The following is an 18,554-nucleotide window of genomic DNA, read 5'->3' on the forward strand; positions in this document are numbered from 1 at the left end:
ATTCCTCTTCAACAAAATGTGCGTTAACAGAGATTCCTCTGTGGGGGGAGGGGCTAACTTTTTCCCCTCTATGACACTATCCAATTATAGGAAGTCAACGTAGGACATTGAAGTTGTAAAGCAATGACTCCTTTAGGCCGTCCAAAAATTATCCCTTTTTGGAAGTTTTTGCTAGACTTACACCATACAGGGCAGGGTTTATCCTCAGGAACAGCACAATATCGAACATAGTAGACAGGCAAAAGATTTCTGGCTTTTCATGGGCATTAGGAGCAGTACAGAATTAAACTTAATTAATAGGCGGGAGGTGTCAGATATTTAAAACTATCTATATTTGAGTCCAAACATGTAGGAAGTATGAGAATTAAAACTTTAAAGAGTGTTGATGCACATTAAATTATTCAGTAGCACCACCAGTGGGCGAAAATCCTGCGGATGACAGCTGACACCTTGTGTCATCAGTTCAGACTGGTTTTGCAACCAATAAGCATCGATTAACACCTTAAATACCGCTGTGAGTCGGCATTTACATGGTTAAAAGGCCCTTTTAATAGGTCTCCCCATGATCATAATTGCGGTTGCCATGGCTCTCTGAGGTCATCTGATAACCCAAGTGTACGGTGGACTGTTAGGCTTTGCTCTAAGCAGGGTCTAAGGCCATGTCCACACACTGCATCTTTTTCTGCATTTTTTTGAGAAGTTTGTGGTAAAAAAAGATACACCCATATGCATGCATTTCCTTCCCCAGCAAAGTCTATGGGGTTTTGCTGCCCGCACAGTGAATATTTTTTTTTTTGCTTTATTTCTGAAGATGCAGCCAAGATGCAGCATGTCAATTCTTTTTGCATTTTGTCCCTGCATTTCTCACTAGTGATGGGAGGATTGGCAGATCAATCCCCCGCTGACTCAGGGGATTGATCCCTGGTATCTGGCTAGAGTCCAGTCCCTATATAAAGTCTATGAGGACCAAGATCGGCGGAAAGGAGTAGGAGCAATCGCTTCATACTTACTGAGTCACCAGCGCAGCTGTCACACTGCTCTCGCGGTTGCCCATTCACTTCCGGGGCCGCTCATTACCCTTATGGAATATGCAATGCTTCCCCCACCCACTGGTATCTGTGATTCGTTGCAGTCAGACATGAATCATGCTTCCAATCACAGACGCCAGTGAGTGGGTCTATATCATACAGTAAAATAAATTAAAAAAAATGGCGCAGAGTCCCCTCATATTATGATACCTAGCACACAAAAGGCAATGGCTCCATGCTGCAGCCCCCAGCCATGTGCTTATCTTGGCTGTGTATCAAAAGAGGAGGAACCGCGTGCAGCTTTTTAAAAATTTATTTAAATAAATAATTTAAAAAAAATGCAGTCACCCCCCCTCAATTTTGATACCCAGCCAAGATAAAGCCTGACAGCTGGGGGCTGGTATGCTCAGGCTTGGGAGACCCATGATTATTGGGCACCCCAGCCTAAAAATATCAGCCTGCAGCCACCTAGAGTTGCCGCATCCATTAGATGCAACAATCCCAACACTTTACCTGGTTCTTCCCGGTTGCCCTGGTGCGGTGGCAATCGGGGTAATAAAAAGTTAATAGCAGCACACAGCTACCACTAAGTCCTGGATTTATAATGGGAGGTATCTATGAGACATGCTCCCCCACATTACTAATCTGTAAGTGAAACACCACAGACACCTAAAAACATCCTTTATTTGAAATAACAGACAAAAAAATCCACCCTCTTTTACCACTTTATTAACCCCCAAAACACCCCTGCAGGTCCAGCGTAATCCACACGAGGTCCGACGATGCTTCCAGCTCTGTTCCACCTGGATTCACACTGAGTGGCCATAGAACATGAACACCCGCTGTGATGTTCAGGCAGCGACTGAAGTGAGCCGAGCGATCATCACTCAGGTGATTTCCGGTCACAGCTGGAGGTACCTGTGACCGCAAATAGCCTGAGTGACGTCACCGGTTAATAAAGTGGTGAAAGACGGTGCTTTTTTGTCTTTTATTTCAGATAAAGGATTTTTTGGGTGTTTTGTGTTTATTTACTTTCACGTACAGATTAGTGATGGGAGGGTCTCATAGATGCCTCCCATTACTAATCTAGGGCTTAATGGCAGCTGTGGGCTGCCATTAACTCCTTATCACCCCGATTGCCACAACACCAGTGCAACAGAGTGAAGAGCCGGGTCCAATGGATGCGCTACTTCTGAGGCGGTTGCGGGCTTCTATTGTTAGGTTGGAAAGGGCCAAATAACCATAGCCCTTCCCACACTAATAATATTAGCCCCTAGTTGTTTGCTGTACCTTGGCTGGTTTTAGAAAAATGGGAGGACCCGACGTCATTTTTTTTTTTTTTTTAAATAAATCAAATAACTTAATGTGGAATCCCCTCTTTTTTTCATAACCAGCCAAGGTACAGCAGACAGCTGAGGGCTGCAGCCTGCAGCTGCTGCTGTTCCTGTGCTGGAAATGAAAAATGGGGGGGACCCCACGTTATTTTTTTACCCCCTTAAAACTTAAAAAAAAAAAAAAAAAACAGTTGGCCAAGCTAGCTATCCCTCTATCAAGCTATTCTGTTCTTTCTATCTATTCTATATGTTCTTTCTATCCCTATTGTCTATATATCCTATCATATTATGTTTCTTCTTTAAAAAACGCGGCAAAACATCATTCGTTTTATGGGCCAAAAGCTGCGTTTCTGTGACCACATAATAAAAAGATGCAGCCTAAAAGTCATCAAAAAGTCATGTAAAAAAATGAAAGCACCAAATCAACCTACAAAAAACAAACCTTAATATGGCTTATTCAACCCCCCCAAATAAAAAGTTACAGCTCTCAGAATATGGCATTGCAAAAAAAAATTCATTTTTGTGAAATATTGTTTTTAGAGTGTAAAAGTAGCAAAGTATAAAAGAAACAATATGCGGTACATTTTTTTTATTGCTATAATCGTACTGACCTGTAGAATACACCAGTCATCACTGTGTCTGTGCTTTTCTGTGTCTAAAAAATATGACTAAAAAGCGATCAAATACCCCAAAATAGTACCCCCCAAAATTTCAACTTGCTCAAAAACGTATAGCTTTGTTTTCCATAAAATGCAAAAAAAAAGCTACAGCTCGAACAATAAACCGACAAAAGAACTCTTCGAAAAAAAGTATTTTTAGAGAGTGATATTAGCAAAACATAAAAATATATAAACCTTGTATCGCTGTAATTGCACTAACCCGGAGACTAAAATGCTTTTATCACTAATACTGCACTGTGAACTGTGCATAATTAAAAATTCTTCTACTGCTGTTGGTTTTTTCGTTCTATTTTCCCACAAATTGGAATAAGGCTCTGCTGACATTTATCCTGCACTCTCCACTAAGCACTTACTTCAGCATTTTCATGTAAATCCCTAAAACCATGAATCGGACAACGGATATGTACCACAAAATGTTACCATTAAAACTTCTAATGTATTCCACACAAAATTAGCGCCCATTGAGTCTGTCATCGAAAATTATAGGGGGGTCCCACGTTGCTGGTAAAAAAAATTACTCTGGAAATGCAACGTTCCACCCCCCTCCTACCCTCCCAAATAAAATTGAATGAAATCTGCACTACAAATTGAAATGCCCCCTCCTTCTGAGCCCGACTGTGCCTAAAACGCAGTAAGTGGCCACATATTTGGCATTACTATAGTAAGGAGAGCCTATCTAACAATTTAATGGGTGCTTGTCGCCAGAAGCACAAGCTGAGCCTAATGTGTAGCCACTAATTTGGCATATTCACAATTCTCCACAAAAAAAAAAGCATGATTTGAATGGTACAAAATAGTCAGTGTAGCCTTAGATTGTAGAAATTGCACCTCTCAATTAATTAATCGGGTCACTTTGGGGATTTTTTTTGCGGTTTTGGCACCTTAGGGGTTCCACAAATGTCGCCAGCAAACTATTCTTGAAAATTCTGTGGTCCAAAGGCCAAAAATAGCTCCTTCCTGCTCCGCCCTGCTATGTGGCCAAACATATAGGGCATCACTGCGCTCAATAAATTGTGGTGTCCAATTTCACTTATTAACTGTTTTGTAACTGACAAATTTTCAACTACTAAAAAGATTAAATTTTACCACTAAAATATTATATTTCCACGTCCCAATGTTATAAAATGCTGTGAGGCACGTGTGGGTTCAAAACGCTTTTTAACCCACTCCATGAATTTTTTAAGCAGTGAAGTTTCCAATATGGAGTCATTGTGGGGTTTCTGCTGACCTTGCACCTCTGGGTCTCGAGTAATGAACCCCACAATCTATTTAAACGAAAGCTATGTTCTAAAAGCCAAGGAGCATTCCATCCGATCCGTGTCGTGTGCTCAAACAGTAGTGTCCAACCACAAATGTACCGCCACGTTCAGAAAGAATTGCATAGCAAATTGTTCTGTCCATTTTCTTCTATTTTCCCTTGCGTAAATTAAAACTTTGACGCTAATGTACAGTTTTATCAGAAAAACCCTAAGTTTTTCTTTTTAACTGGCTAAACTTATAAAATTCTGTTAAGTAGTTTGTGAGTTAAAAATTTTCATCTCTCCCATAGATGAGTTCAAATAATTAACTGGTTTAAGGAAACAAAAATTACAAATTTAAAAATTGCAATTTTTTTCAACATTTTAACAAAAATTCAATATAAACGCCAAACATGCTTACCTAAATTTACCACTAACATAAATACAGTGTGTCATGAAGAAAAAAAAAAAAAAACATTTCAGAATCACTGAAATTTGTTGAAGCATTGCAGAGTTATTATGACATTAAGTAATACTGGTGAGATTTAAAAAAATTGATTGATCGTTGACACGTCGTTCATTTTCAAAATGTTGTTGATCTTCTGGGATGCAGGTTGTTTGTTGTTCCTGAGGCAGCACACATCGCTACATGTGACACCCCAGGAATGAAGAACAATAGCATTCCTGCGTCCTCCAGCAATGAGGTGGGAGTGTCCTTCATGCGGCTGCTCTCCGCCTCACTGCTTCTATTGGTGGCCTTCTGTATGACATCGCTGTGACGCCGCACAAACCGCCCCCTTAGAAAAGAGGCTGTTCACCGGCCACAGCGACATCGTTAGGAAGGTAAGTATGTTTGACACGTACTAGCAATTTTGTTCGCCACGGGCAGCGATTTTCCCGTGACGCACAATCGATGGGGGCGGGTGCGATCGCTAGCGACATCGTTAACAATGTTGCAGCGTGTAAAGCCCCCTTTAGGTTCAATCATCTCTACTGAAGAAGCCAGAAAGACAAATAAGAGGCAGAAGAGACCTCCCCACACCCATGGGTAACAGAAGAGACCCTAAACATCATTGAAGAAAAACGAATAGCAAAAGCTAACTTGCAGAATGCAGAAAACATCAGTAACAGACGAAAGAGCCATTCAAGCAGATAAAAAACTTAATTACTAAACTATAAGTACAGAGATAGAAAATGAACATTTGGAGGACAAGACGAGGAAGGCACCAAAAGATCAAAGAGACGCAACAAAAGCTTCAACCAAGAGAGTGAATGTTCAAAGATGCCAAAAGGAGCAAACTAAGTGAGGCAGAACAGATCAAGGAAAGATGGAAATAATACATGGAGCACCTTTACAAGGGTGACTTAGTGATACGAAAGAAACAGAGTTTATAAATGAGAATGAACCAAACCTCTTGAAAGACAAAGTAATTTCTGCGATTTAAGCTTTTGTCAATAAACAAAGCACCTGGACGTGATAATATTCCAATAGAGCTAATAAGTCTTCTAAAGCAGCAGCTGATGTCATACGTCTGTGTCATCAGATATTGACAACTGATAAAAGGCCCAAAGACTGGTCAAGATCGGTGTTTATTACTATTCCGAAGAACGGAGATGCTACAGCTACAGACAGTGGAAACTATCTGATTGTTGCGCTCATACCTCATGCCAGCATAATACTACTGAAGATCCTACAAAGATGTCTCCAGCCTTACAGTGACTCAGAACTGCCAGAGGAACAAGCAGGATTCAGAAGGCAGAGGAACAAGAGATGTAATTGCTAATGTACCGCCCCGCGGGCTCGGCTGCGACCGCCGAGCCACTCGGATCCGTGCTCGTACGGTGGGTGGTGGCTCGAGCCTCTCACAGACCCGGGGGTCAAGTCGCTCTGCAAGGGAGTTGGCGCTACACGCAGGGACTTGACAGGGAGTTCCATGGCCAAGGCCGTGGTGGTTTGGTTTGGGATGTAAGTTCGTGACGCCACCCACGGGTTGTGGTGAATAGATGGACACCACCGCTGCCGTTAACTAGGCCTCCCGGGGACGGTGTTGCGTAGCCTGGTGTTGACCCCCTCTGGGGTAGGGGAGCGATGGTCCCGGGGGCCCGAGGGAGGTGCTGAGGCGGGGGAGCGGGTGGGTGCTGATGCTGTGCGGCGTGGTGCGCGGCCCGAAGGCACTGGTGTACTCACTATAACACAATACACTGGAGTCTCTGGTAAACCAAACGGGGTGAAGAACGTGGCCCGCAGCCGGCTGCAGCTTCTGCCAGAATAGGTTGGTGGTTTCCGCCTTTCTCCTGCACCTCTTTGTATGGATGTTTTGACTCCTATGCCTAAGCAACGGTAGTCCGCTCCCCGACTTGTATATGCCGTAGGAGCCCGTTTGCCCGCAGACGCTGGCCCTTTGGGTCTCTATGCCTTGGCGGTGGCTTTACCCTGTATGGTTGGGCTGTTGTCTTCTAACAGGTCTTGTGTGGGATAGGTCTTAAAGTCCAGTCCGCAATCAGTTGATTTGACTCGGCCCTGTCGGTTCAGGGTTTTGTACTGGGTCTGAGTACCCCCCCTGGTGCTCCGGCTTCCAATCGGTTCACCGGTTCGGTACCGGCGGGCCACCGCCCGACCCCGGTTCCTACGGTTCCACCGGCTGTAATCCCAGCTCCTGCAGGTGGCCACCACAGTCTGCCTCCTTGCAAAAGGTGACCAGGCTCCGACCCAGCCATCGGGGTAGTCTGTTGGCAGGCCTGGACACAGGTCTGCCCTTGAACTTGACTTCCCTCACACTCTTCTAGAACTTGTCTGTGTCTTTTCCCGCCTCCAGGCCTGTGAACTCCTCGGTGGGCAGAGCCAACCGCCTGGTTCCGCCCCCCCTGGTGTGGACATCAAAGCTGGAGGGTGGTGACAAGGGTTTCTTGGTTGGCTGCTGTCACCTAGTGGGGGAGGGGGTGTGATGTGTGTGTGACTACCTGGGATGACCTGATTAGTCCAGGGCGTCACACTAACATTACATGGTTAATGGAAAAGGCCAAAGAATATAACATGGAGCTCTATTTTTGATTCATTGACTACAACAACGGCTTTGACTGTAATGATCACAAGAAACTTTGGAATATTATGAAGGATATGGGTGTACCAAACCATCTGATCAGGAACCTTTACATCGATCAAGAAGCAACAGTGAACGAAACACTGAGACATGACATGGTTCAAAATAAAGTGAGGCATCAGACAAGGCAAGATCCTGTCACCATTTCTCTTCGATATACTGTATATGTAGATGCTATTTTAAAGAAGGCTGGACCTTCAAAAGATGGAATCAAAATTGCAGGACAAATCATACGCAATCTTAAATACGCAGATGATACTGTGACGCCCCTGGACTAGTCAGGTCGTCACAGTGTACTGCACGCTCTTTATTTCCCAGTGCAGGACTCAACCCCCCATGGTTCTGGGTCCCACCTTGCAGCACTGCCTCTATCACCATACAGAAATCCTCGTTACACCTCGCACCACACCCTTTCAGGCACACCAGTGGGCTGCTAAGCTGGAATTGGGCCACCCACCTAGGGCTCAGGCATGGAGGTGACGAGTCAGTCTGTGGTAGCCTTCGAGCTGTGAGGAGCTTGAGGAAGCTAGGAGTTGGAGCTCCCAGGGAAGAAGATGACTAGATTGCCGATGGTGGTTTGGACCCGGAGGAGTCTGAGACCCAGTCGCGGGATATTGGGACTGGGTGCCTGGCTGAGTCTAGGAGGACGATCGGCAGCTGCAGTACAATAGCCAGGCTGGGGCCGAATGCACGTCGGGGTACTGGACCCTAGGTCGGAGAGAGGCTTCAAGCAACCCGGCAATTAACCTGAGGATGATAGGGCCTTTATGAACTGTCCCCATGAAGCTCAGAGTTCGGGGGCACTAGCGCAACGAGGGGGATAGGGCTTTCCAAGCAAAGGAGCCCACTGAAATCCCAAGCGTGAGCCCCTGAGAGCAAGCTCCTCTGCTACCCATAGCAGGGAGCGGGGCCCGGACAGCTGCAAGCTTACGGGCCATTTGGACACTACTAAATTACTGTGCACGGAGGCAGGATCCGGACTATCAGGTTTGCTGCAGGGGAACGGGACCCGGACAAGCTCCCCCAGGAGGGCAGCGGCACCCAGAGACTTGGTTTACAACGTTGTCAGCATCTGCTTTCTTCCTGAGTGAGTACCCGACCAGCCCCTGCTACCAGCAAGCCTGCTCTCCCCCTGCAATCCATCCCACCATCCAAAGTCCAGGGGCCTTCCCTACCCGTGGGGGTGTAACATCATCTGGCTGCCCCACTCAATTACCCCGGGTACTCCCAACGGCAGCGGCGGTACTCCCTATTATTGCACACCACGGGTGGCGTCATGAACTATACATCCCCTGTAAATAACCCCCCTTATACAATTAAGAGTGACCCTGAGCCCCAAGCTTAGCAACAAGCGTAGATGGAATGAAGGACTTATTACAGAGCATCAAGATGGAAAGCTCAAACTTTCATCAATGAAGACAAAAATGTTGACTTCTGCCACATACGACCGGGACATATTTGAGATGGATGGCGACGAACTGGAAGCTGTAAAGGACTTCAACCTTCTCGGATCAATGATCACTCAAGATGCAGTAACGACACCAGAAGTTAATAAGAAAATAGCTATGGTTAAATTAACATTTAAGTCACTGGATAAAGTCTTCAAATCAAAGAACACTTACTGGTGATGAGACAGTGCTGGTGAAGGAGGTTATCAATACCATAGATGGCAAGAGGAACAAACAAATCAATTTTTGAACAAATCAATCTAGACATGTCACTCGAAGGAAGGATCACCAATCTACAACTCCCCTACTTTGGACACATCATACGAAGAGAGCAATCATTGGAGGAGCAGATCATTGTTGGAAGAAGAGAAGGAACAAGGCGAAAAGGAAAACCGGTAACCCAATGGCTTTATTCTATAGAGAAGGCCCAGGTGGACATATCTAGGCTTGCACAAGATTGATCTTCCTATAGAGCTTTCATCCACTAAAAGCCACTTTACACGATACGACATCGCTAGCGAGATGTCGTTGGGGTCACGGAATTCGTGACGCACATCCGGCCTCGTTGCATGTGAAACGCACGAACGACCGTTAACGATCAAAATGACTAACATTATCGTTGACGCGTCGTTCTATTCCCAATTATCGTTGCTGTTGCAGGACGCAGGTTGTTCGTCGTTCCTGCGGCAGCACACATCGCTATGTGTGACACCGCAGGAACGAGGAACATCACCGTACCTGCGGCCGCCAGCAATGAGGAAGGAAGGAGGTGGGCGGGATGTTCCTCCCGCTCATCTCCGCCCCGCCGCTTCTATTGGGCGGCTGCTTAGTGACGTCGCTGTGACGCCGCACGAACCACCCCCTTAGAAAGGAGGCGGCGCCGGTCACAGCGACGTCGCTAGGCAAGTAAGTACGTGTGACCGTTCTTAGCGATGTTGTGCAGCACAGGCAGCGATTTGCCCGTTACGCACAACCGACGTGGGCGGGTGCTTTCACCAGCGACATTGCTAGCGATGTCGCTGTGTGTAAAGTCCCCTTAAGTTGCCGTGTCTTGAGATCGAGCTGAAGGACGGTAAATAATAATGATGATAACATCACTGGGAAGAGAAGGAATTTAAGTAGAAAACTAAAAGGTTTTCCCTTCACTGAGTATTTATGACAGGACTTCAGTCACATCCGATGTGATGGTATTACAAGCTCTGTAACCTTAGGTCACTTTTTTATTTTTTTGCCTTGTATTTATTAGTTTTTTCACTAATTTATTCAAAATGGTGCAAGTGGTTCATGAATTTTGAGCAAAACAAGTATTCTCATTAAGGCAAATATTTGCACCAAAATAACTGGGATAGATAAATAGCTTGGGCGTGGACTAGGGTACATATGTGACATATATTATGACATTAAAAAACTGCAGTTGATGTTTCAGTCAAAAATATCTGAAACGCAAACCACTGCCGCAACAGTGAACAATTTCAGAATAAATCAAAAACAAAAAAACTGGTGAAAACTTATCATAGTCACGTGCCATTCATGTTAGTATCAATTCTGTGGTCAGTGATTTGATATAAACTCTTCAGTAATCATATTATTTTGTGGGATTCATTATTCTTTTACCCATGCTCATATTCTTCCCATTCAGGTCCCTACAAAATCATAGATCTTCTGTATAAGAGCATTTTCCTGTTTCACCAGTCAAGGATGGATAGTGACCGGGTTAAAATGGCGGAGAGGATATTACACTTCACCCTAGAGATCCTCTTCCGGCTTACTGGAGAGGTGAGAGATTCTGATGACGTCACATTACATCATTCTTATCTATAGGAATAACAGATGGACAGAACTGGAGAGGTGAGGACTCTGGAAATGTCTGTAGTGAGATTTATTACTGTGTCTCTCCATAACCAGGATTACACAGTAGTGAAGAAGACCTCTAGTGAGCGCTGTCAGGCCCCTGTGTCTGAGGGATGGGGAAGACCCCTGAGTCCAATCACGGGGCCTCCACCTCACCCCCCGATACATGAGGACATCAATGACCAGAAGATCCTAGAGCTCATCTACAAGATGATTGAGCTGCTGACTGGAGAGGTGACACTGCTGGGAATGCTGGGACATTATACAGTAACGCTATGAAGGGATCGGGGGTGACGGTATCATTGTATGTGTCAGGTTCCTATAAGGTGTCAGGACGTCACCGTCTATTTCTCCATGGAGGAGTGGGAGTATATAGAAGGACACAAAGATCTGTACAAAGATGTCATGATGGAGGTTCCCCAGCCCCTCACATCTCCAGGTAATAGACAGGACTAAATACACACGGCCTATAATTATCTGTATGCAAGGAATGAATTCAGTCCCTGTATGTGTCTCCTCCAGTTCTATCCAGTAAGAGGACAACACCAGAGAGATGTCCCCGTCCTCTTCTCCCACAGGACTGTAAACAAGAAGCTCCCGATGTTCCTCAGGATCATCAGGTAGATGGAGATAAGGTGCATGAAAACTCCCTATGATGTGTAGACGGCTGTGAAGGTCTTGAGCTCAGTCTTGTTTTATCCTCCAGTATTATATGTGTTATACTTGTGTAATGAGAGCGGTGGAGATGGCAGGATTAGAGCTGATCATAGATGGGACTTCTCCATCTCTCTGTGACTTTTACAATATTTGTTTCAGGGGGAAGATCTGACCCATATTAATACTACAGAGACCTATGTGAAGGACAATGATTGGTATAAAGTGGAAATTCCTACAGATAACCGCCCAGGTGAGTAGTGACCACTATATTTATAATTCACTGGTTGGTACGATTATGTGTTGGGTTTTGTACTGTTTTGTGTCTCTGCCTTACAAGCTACACAGTTCTCAGCAGTCTGTTAAGCAGTTGGTGAAGGTCTCAGGACCTGGGCATCCACCAATCTGTAGGCAATTAAAGAGGACCTTTCATAATATTTTATTATTTAAACTTTTTATAACACTAAAAAGGAGCAAAGGGACTGATTTTTTTCTCCACTGTATTGCAGAGATATGTTTAGAGTGCCAGTATGCAAATTTCTCCTTCAGTCAACAGTGTTATCAGTAATTCCTCTGTGGGACAGGAGATGTTATTTTTTTTCCTCTGTATGACACTACCCGATAATTGGAAGGCAGCATCACAGAAGAGGGAAAACACAAAATCCACAGAGAATGTCAAAACAGGTCATTTTAACTTGACCGCACTGAGAACTCTTCATTTCTGTTGCTTCCTGTCATTACAGAGCTGGGAGAGGAGAAGATCGCAAGGTGGAGAGCCTAGAGCAGTGAAGATCATCGTGTGAGCAGCATTTGTCATATACAGCGCTCTGGTCCTAATTTGAGTATACTATCAATCTCCTTTATTCCTGATACCTGTAGCAGATCCAGAGTGTTATGTGTGGCAAATGGTGCCTCCCACTATGATCCTCGTGGCAGTGTGTTTTTCATTTTTTTTGTACTAGTGTACAGTAATTTTCTACAAGGAACAGAACAGTATGCAAAATGAAGAAGCAAGGCCTAATTTTAGCCATGAAAAAATACATTTTTTTGGAGGCAGCTGGTACTTTTTTTTTTTTATCTTCTGTGCAGGGTAGGCATCCCTTACAGAAGGACATTAAGAGAAAAAGCAATGGCTGATGTTAGTTGTCCAGTAATTATCCCTTTATTGGGAGTTTTTATTAGATTTAACCCATGCAGGGCAGGGTTTCATCTCCGTAGCAGAACAGTATTGAACAAAATGGTCTATAACATTACATTGGAGGCTGTGCAAGGCAGTAGTTTGATGGCAAACTTGGCCAACTCCTGCCCCTGATCCAATTTGTTACGTAGAAGTTCATAGTCAGATTTCAAGATATGTCTTCGAGAGAAGACACAATCCAGGTGCGACTAATCCTGGCTTGTCAGGGGATGTGTCTGCTTTTACTGATGGGTGGCAACTTAGGGCAGATGATGATAAAACATTTGGTGCACCATGTTCCATAAATTTGATTCGCTGTTGATTTGGGTACATGTAGTCCTGGTAGAAGATGCAGGAAGCAGAGAGAAGCCTTCAGGTTAGAGATACAGAAAGCAGATATCTACTGGGTAAAAGCTACCTCAGGCGGAGTATAGAGCCTTATCCTGGTAATACTTCAGGTTTGAGACGATAGTCAATAGATGGCTCTGATAGGTGCAAATGGGTCTGAAAGAAACAAGGGAAAAAGGGGGAAACTGATTGAGAAAATGACTGAACTGTCGAATTCAGTGAAGGTAGCCTAATGATATTGATGATGGATAATTGACCAGCATGGATGGTGGTCTCATTGCTGAGCTATATGTGAGTATCCTACAAGTAGAGTTACTTCATACACTCAAGTACTATGGGTATGAAGAGGACAACATAGTGTTCCAGCAGGACAATGACCCGAAGCATATGGCGAGATTAGTGAAGAAATGGTTCAATGACAATGAAGTAGAAGTGCTGGTTTGGCCCCCATAGTCCCCAGACCTCCCCCAGACCTCAACCAAATCCAACACTTGTGGGTAAAGTTGAAGAAAAATCTGTATACATCCCCAAGAGAGCCGACCAGTATACACCAACACTAGGAACATGTAGAAGAGACCTGGAATCAGATTTCGACAGAGACCTGTTTGAATCAGAGAGCAGGACCAGGAGGATTCAGGCAGTGTTGAAAACTAAAAGTGGATTTACAAAATACTAACAAGGCGGGTTGGATGTGGCCTACGGGCCGTACTTTGCCCAGTTCTGGTATAGCATGTTATTATTCAGAATCACAGGTTTGAGGGCAGAGTATTTACAGAGCAAAAATTACTGCAATCTCCAGAAAATCAATCTGGTATGTTTATCTTGAGTTCAGGAATCACATCAGCATTAAGGGATACTTCTGAAGGTTGAATTTGTTTGGCCAATTCACACTTTAGTCGAGACATTCAATGAACTTGATTGACCATAGGTTGTAGACGTTTCATCAGTATCTGCAAGTTATTTTGTTAGGATAATGCTGTTCATTTTAACAATAATGTCAGGTTAGCATTATGCTTACCAGCAAAGTGAGCTTCGTCAGAGCAAAACCAATCACTGAGTCATAGAGATCCCTTGTACTTGCCCTTTGATGCCCAAACAGATTTAGACTTCAAGTTCCAGAATTGCAAGCAACATAGAATTCTGACTGGAGATTAGCAGCAAGTGTATAGAGGGATTGGGGAGAATCCACAAGCAGGGTCACATAACAAACTGGATCAGAACCAAGTAGCAGCACTCATAGTTATATATTTGAGACAGTTGTCTAAACAAACAGCTGTCAAAAACAGAGTGGCCAATCAAGCGTGTACGAAGTTTTGGAGACCACATACGTTGTCCCCTCCTTTTGATGTAGAAATGGCCAAAGTTTTCTGTATCGAACATAGGCAAAATTTTATGTAGCTTCAGCTAGGTGATAACTCAAAGACTGGCAACCATGACAGGATAGCGACATTGTTCCAAATTAATTTTTTAGGTGTCCCAGTGCTCCCATATACGTGTTAAAAGCCAATGTTTCACTTATTCTCCTTTTACTTTTCTTTGCTCCTTATTTTTTCCAGTGAAAATACATACAAAATTACAAATACTACACCAGCTTTACTACACCTGTTGTATAGTCACGGCTTCTTTGTACACGGCCATACGGCTCCTCCCCTTTGACTTCTTCTGTCCTATAGTTCATGTAGCTGTCAGGGAGTGTATGAGATGGACACCACCTAGTAGCACTGACTTACAGAACTCTTTATGATTCACCACTGATCATTTCATTTGAAAAATTTGGTGACAAGCACAATGAAACATAAAGCTATGAAAAAGCTAGCATTAGAAGATAAATTAAGAATTAAAAGATTACAAACTTTTGGCTTAATATCATAATCTATTAGTCCTTGTATTCAAGTTAGCTAGTAATTGATTTTTAATACAATTTGTTTCATAAGGAAAAATTTATGAAAAATATATATTTTTTTTGTCTTGGCAGATGACTGTGCATCAGAGAGATATCTAACATTTACTGATTGTGAAGCAGCTGATTATGGTATCACACCATATATGTATGGAGAGCGTGACATAATTCCAGATATACCACCAGCTCTTCATCACAACAATCTATCATCTATTCCTTATCAACAGGTTTTATCTTCTGATTTATTCCAGATTGTTAAGCAAAATAAAAATAACAAAAAGGATGCTGAACATCAAAAAGCTCATACAGGGGAGAAATCATTGTCATGTTCAGAATGTGGGAAATGTTTTGTCAATAAAACAAGTCTTACTATACATCAGAGAATTCATACAGGAGAAAAGCCATTTTCATGTCAAGAATGTGGGAAATGTTTTACTTGCAAAGGAGATCTTGTTAAACATAAAAGAACTCACACAGGGGAGAAACCATTTTCATGTTTAGAATGTGGGAAATATTTTACCAAGAAAGGAAGTCTTACTGTACACCAGAAACTTCACACAGGTGAGAAACCATTTTCCTGTGACGAGTGTGAAAAATGTTTTACTTACAAAGGAGAAGTTGTTAAACATAAAAGCACTCACACAGGGGAGAAACCATTTTCATGTTCAGAATGTGGGAAATGTTTTACCAAAAAAGGAAACCTTACTGAACATCTGAGAATTCACACAGGGGAGAAGCCATTTTCATGTCTAGAATGTGGGAAATATTTTACATGCAAAGCAAATCTTGTTGCACATAAGAAAATTCACACAGGGGAGAAGCCATTTTCTTGTTCAGAATGTGGGAAATGTTTTAACAAGAAAGCTAATATTTCTTCACATCAGAGAAGTCACACAGGGGAGAAACCATTTTCATGTGCAGAATGTGGGAAATGTTTTACTTGCAAAGGAGATCTGGCTAAACATAAAATAACTCACACAGGGGAGAAGCCATTTTCATGTTCTGAATGTTATAAATGTTTTACCACGAAAGCAAATCTTACTGTACATCAAAGAAGTCACACTGGGGAGAAGCCATTTTCATGTCACGAATGTGGGAAGTGTTTTACCATAAAAGCAAATCTTACTGTACATCTGAGAACTCACACGGGGGAGAAGCCATTTTCATGTTATGAATGTGGGAAGTGTTTTACTTGCAAAAGAGCTCTTGTTCAACATACAAGTACTCACACAGGGGAGAAGCCATTTTCATGTTCAGAATGTGGGAAAGGTTTTATCAACAAAGCAAATCTAGTTGCACATCTGAAAATTCACACAGGGGAGAAGCCCTTTTCATGTCCAGAATGTGGGAAAGGTTTTACCAAGAAATTAAATCTTGATGCACATCTGAGAATTCACACAGGGGAGAAGCAGTTTTCATGTCCAAAATGTGGGGATTGTTGTTCTTGTAAATCAACTCTTGTTATGGATCAAACAATACACATAGAGGAAAAGCAATTTTCACACTGAGAATGGGAAAATGTTTTACAAAGAAATTACATTTTCTTAAACTGATAAATTACACAGGGAAGGATAAGGAAGTAAAAAAAAGATATATTTATTAGTTCAATATAGATACAATAAAATACTAAGCATAAGATATGGGAAGAAAGAAAAAAGACCCCAAGAATGGCCTAGGGACTACTATATAACATGAAGATAAAGAAATAGAGGTGTTTCTCACATCATAGTGCTACATTGTATACGACAGTTTGCCACCTGTATTTTACATACTGTTACAATAGTGTCATACTGTATATCTTAAAAGAGAAAATTAGTAAGAGTCAATTTGTACACAATTTAGGCAAGATATTAAAGATGTATCTCCACAATGTCGGGGACAGCGCGTGATCATCGTGTGCTCCTACTGGGTTAAGATAATAAAAGAAGTAGGTAGTGATGGAAGAAAAACCACACAATATGGGCATGTTTAACCGGTGCAGAAAAATAACAGAGTAGCATGATAGCTGACAATGTATACAGTGCCTACAAGTAGTATTCAACCCCCTGCAGATTTAGCAGGTTTGATAAGATGCAAATAAGTTAGAGCCTGCAACCTTCAAACAAGAGCAGGATTTATTAACAGATGCATAAATCTTACAAACCAACAAGTTATGTTGCTCAGTTAAATTTTAATAAATTTTCAACATAAAAGTGTGGGTCAATTATTATTCAACCCCTAGGTTTAATATTTTGTGGAATAACCCTTGTTTGCAATTACAGCTAATAATCGTCTTTTATAAGACCTGATCAGGCCGGCACAGGTCTCTGGAGTTACCTTGGCCCACTCCTCCATGCAGATCTTCTCCAAGTTATCTAGGTTCTTTGGGTGTCTCATGTGGACTTTAATCTTGAGCTCCTTCCACAAGTTTTCAATTGGGTTAAGGTCAGGAGACTGACTAGGCCACTGCAACACCTTGATTTTTTCCCTCTTGAACCAGGCCTTGGTTTTCTTGGCTGTGTGCTTTGGGTCGTTGTCTTGTTGGAAGATGAAATGACGACCCATCTTAAGATCCTTGATGGAGGAGCGGAGGTTCTTGGCCAAAATCTCCAGGTTGGCCGTGCTATCCATCTTCCCATGGATGCGGACCAGATGGCCAGGCCCCTTGGCTGAGAAACAGCCCCACAGCATGATGCTGCCACCACCATGCTTGACTGTAGGGATGGTATTCTTGGGGTCGTATGCAGTGCCATCCAGTCTCCAAACGTCACGTGTGGAGACAAGACCTATTCCCAGCACCAAGTAAGGGAAAATGAGGGTATTTAAGACACAAAAGGATGTGCTGAATGATTTTCAGAAATCTGCAGCAAAATGTGCATGTGTGACGCACTGGCAAAACCAGGTAGTCACAAAAGTGTACATCCTTCTTGTAACCACCAGAAACCCACATTCAGGCACAACACACAGCCATTAAACCCTAGGCACCCCCTCCTGAGAATAAGGACACATCAGTGGGCGGGATCAGGCGGTTGAGAACACCCACCTAGGGGTCCTGAGGTGTCAGAGGCGGGAACACAAGAGTGAAGTCTGGGACAGACAAGTTGAGTTTTGACAGTTGAAGCTGACAGTTCAAGTGTGGAGTAGTAGTGAGTGGAAGTCAAGTACGGACTGTGCAGTGTAGTCAGTTTTAGGAGCCCTTGAACTACCTGGCTAGGTGGCAGGCAGTGAACAGGGCCACAGGCGACGGAGATCCGGTCGCGGGAGACCTAAAGTGGACCGGGGCAGGGTTGTAGCCTGCCGGTGCCGACAGCGGGAATCCGGTCTGGAGGCCGTGCACAGTCGGGGGTGCCTGGACCCTAGGGCGAGGAAGGTTGCAAGCCCCTCTCCAATTAACCAGCCGGGGACAAGGTTCCAAATATGTGGTAATCTCAGGCAATACCACTCACTAGAGGTTCTTAGGGGAAAAAGACCATAACAGAGTATTGTAAACCCTAGCACTCAGAATGAAGACAAAAAAGGGAAATATATGTAAGTGCCAGGGAGGGAGGCTGCAGCGGCATGACAGCCTCCCTCCCTGCCACTGATGCGATCTTTGGACTTCCACTGCAGGCGTCCATCCATCTCCCATAGTGACCCTGTCACCCCTTCACCAACGAGCACACTGCAAAACGTGTGGAACCTTACCTCTCTTTTTACACATCCGGCTGTCCTCCGTGACCCATGCCTTCCTGTTCTAACCATTGATGCTACAACCTTGAGAAAGGCTCTTTGCCAAAACGTTGATGCTGTTGCTCTGGTTAGGTTCCTTTTGCAGTG

At 43.6% G+C, this 18,554-nt stretch overlaps 1 protein-coding gene across 1 annotated transcript in view; it reads left to right on the forward strand.

Moving 5' to 3' along the window:
* Positions 1–9,095: 9,095 nt before the first annotated feature.
* LOC142313067 (uncharacterized) overlaps positions 9,096–18,554 on the forward strand; it is a 99,843-nt gene continuing 90,384 nt past the window's right edge. Inside the window, 6 exon segments of the mRNA XM_075352051.1 lie at positions 9,096–9,224; positions 10,735–10,914; positions 10,996–11,119; positions 11,203–11,300; positions 11,497–11,587; positions 14,835–16,264. Coding sequence (XP_075208166.1) covers positions 9,096–9,224; positions 10,735–10,914; positions 10,996–11,119; positions 11,203–11,300; positions 11,497–11,587; positions 14,835–16,264 — 2,052 coding nt within the window.

Source organism: Anomaloglossus baeobatrachus, chromosome 5 (genome assembly GCF_048569485.1).
Source record: "Anomaloglossus baeobatrachus isolate aAnoBae1 chromosome 5, aAnoBae1.hap1, whole genome shotgun sequence".
Lineage (NCBI taxonomy): Eukaryota > Metazoa > Chordata > Amphibia > Anura > Aromobatidae > Anomaloglossus > Anomaloglossus baeobatrachus.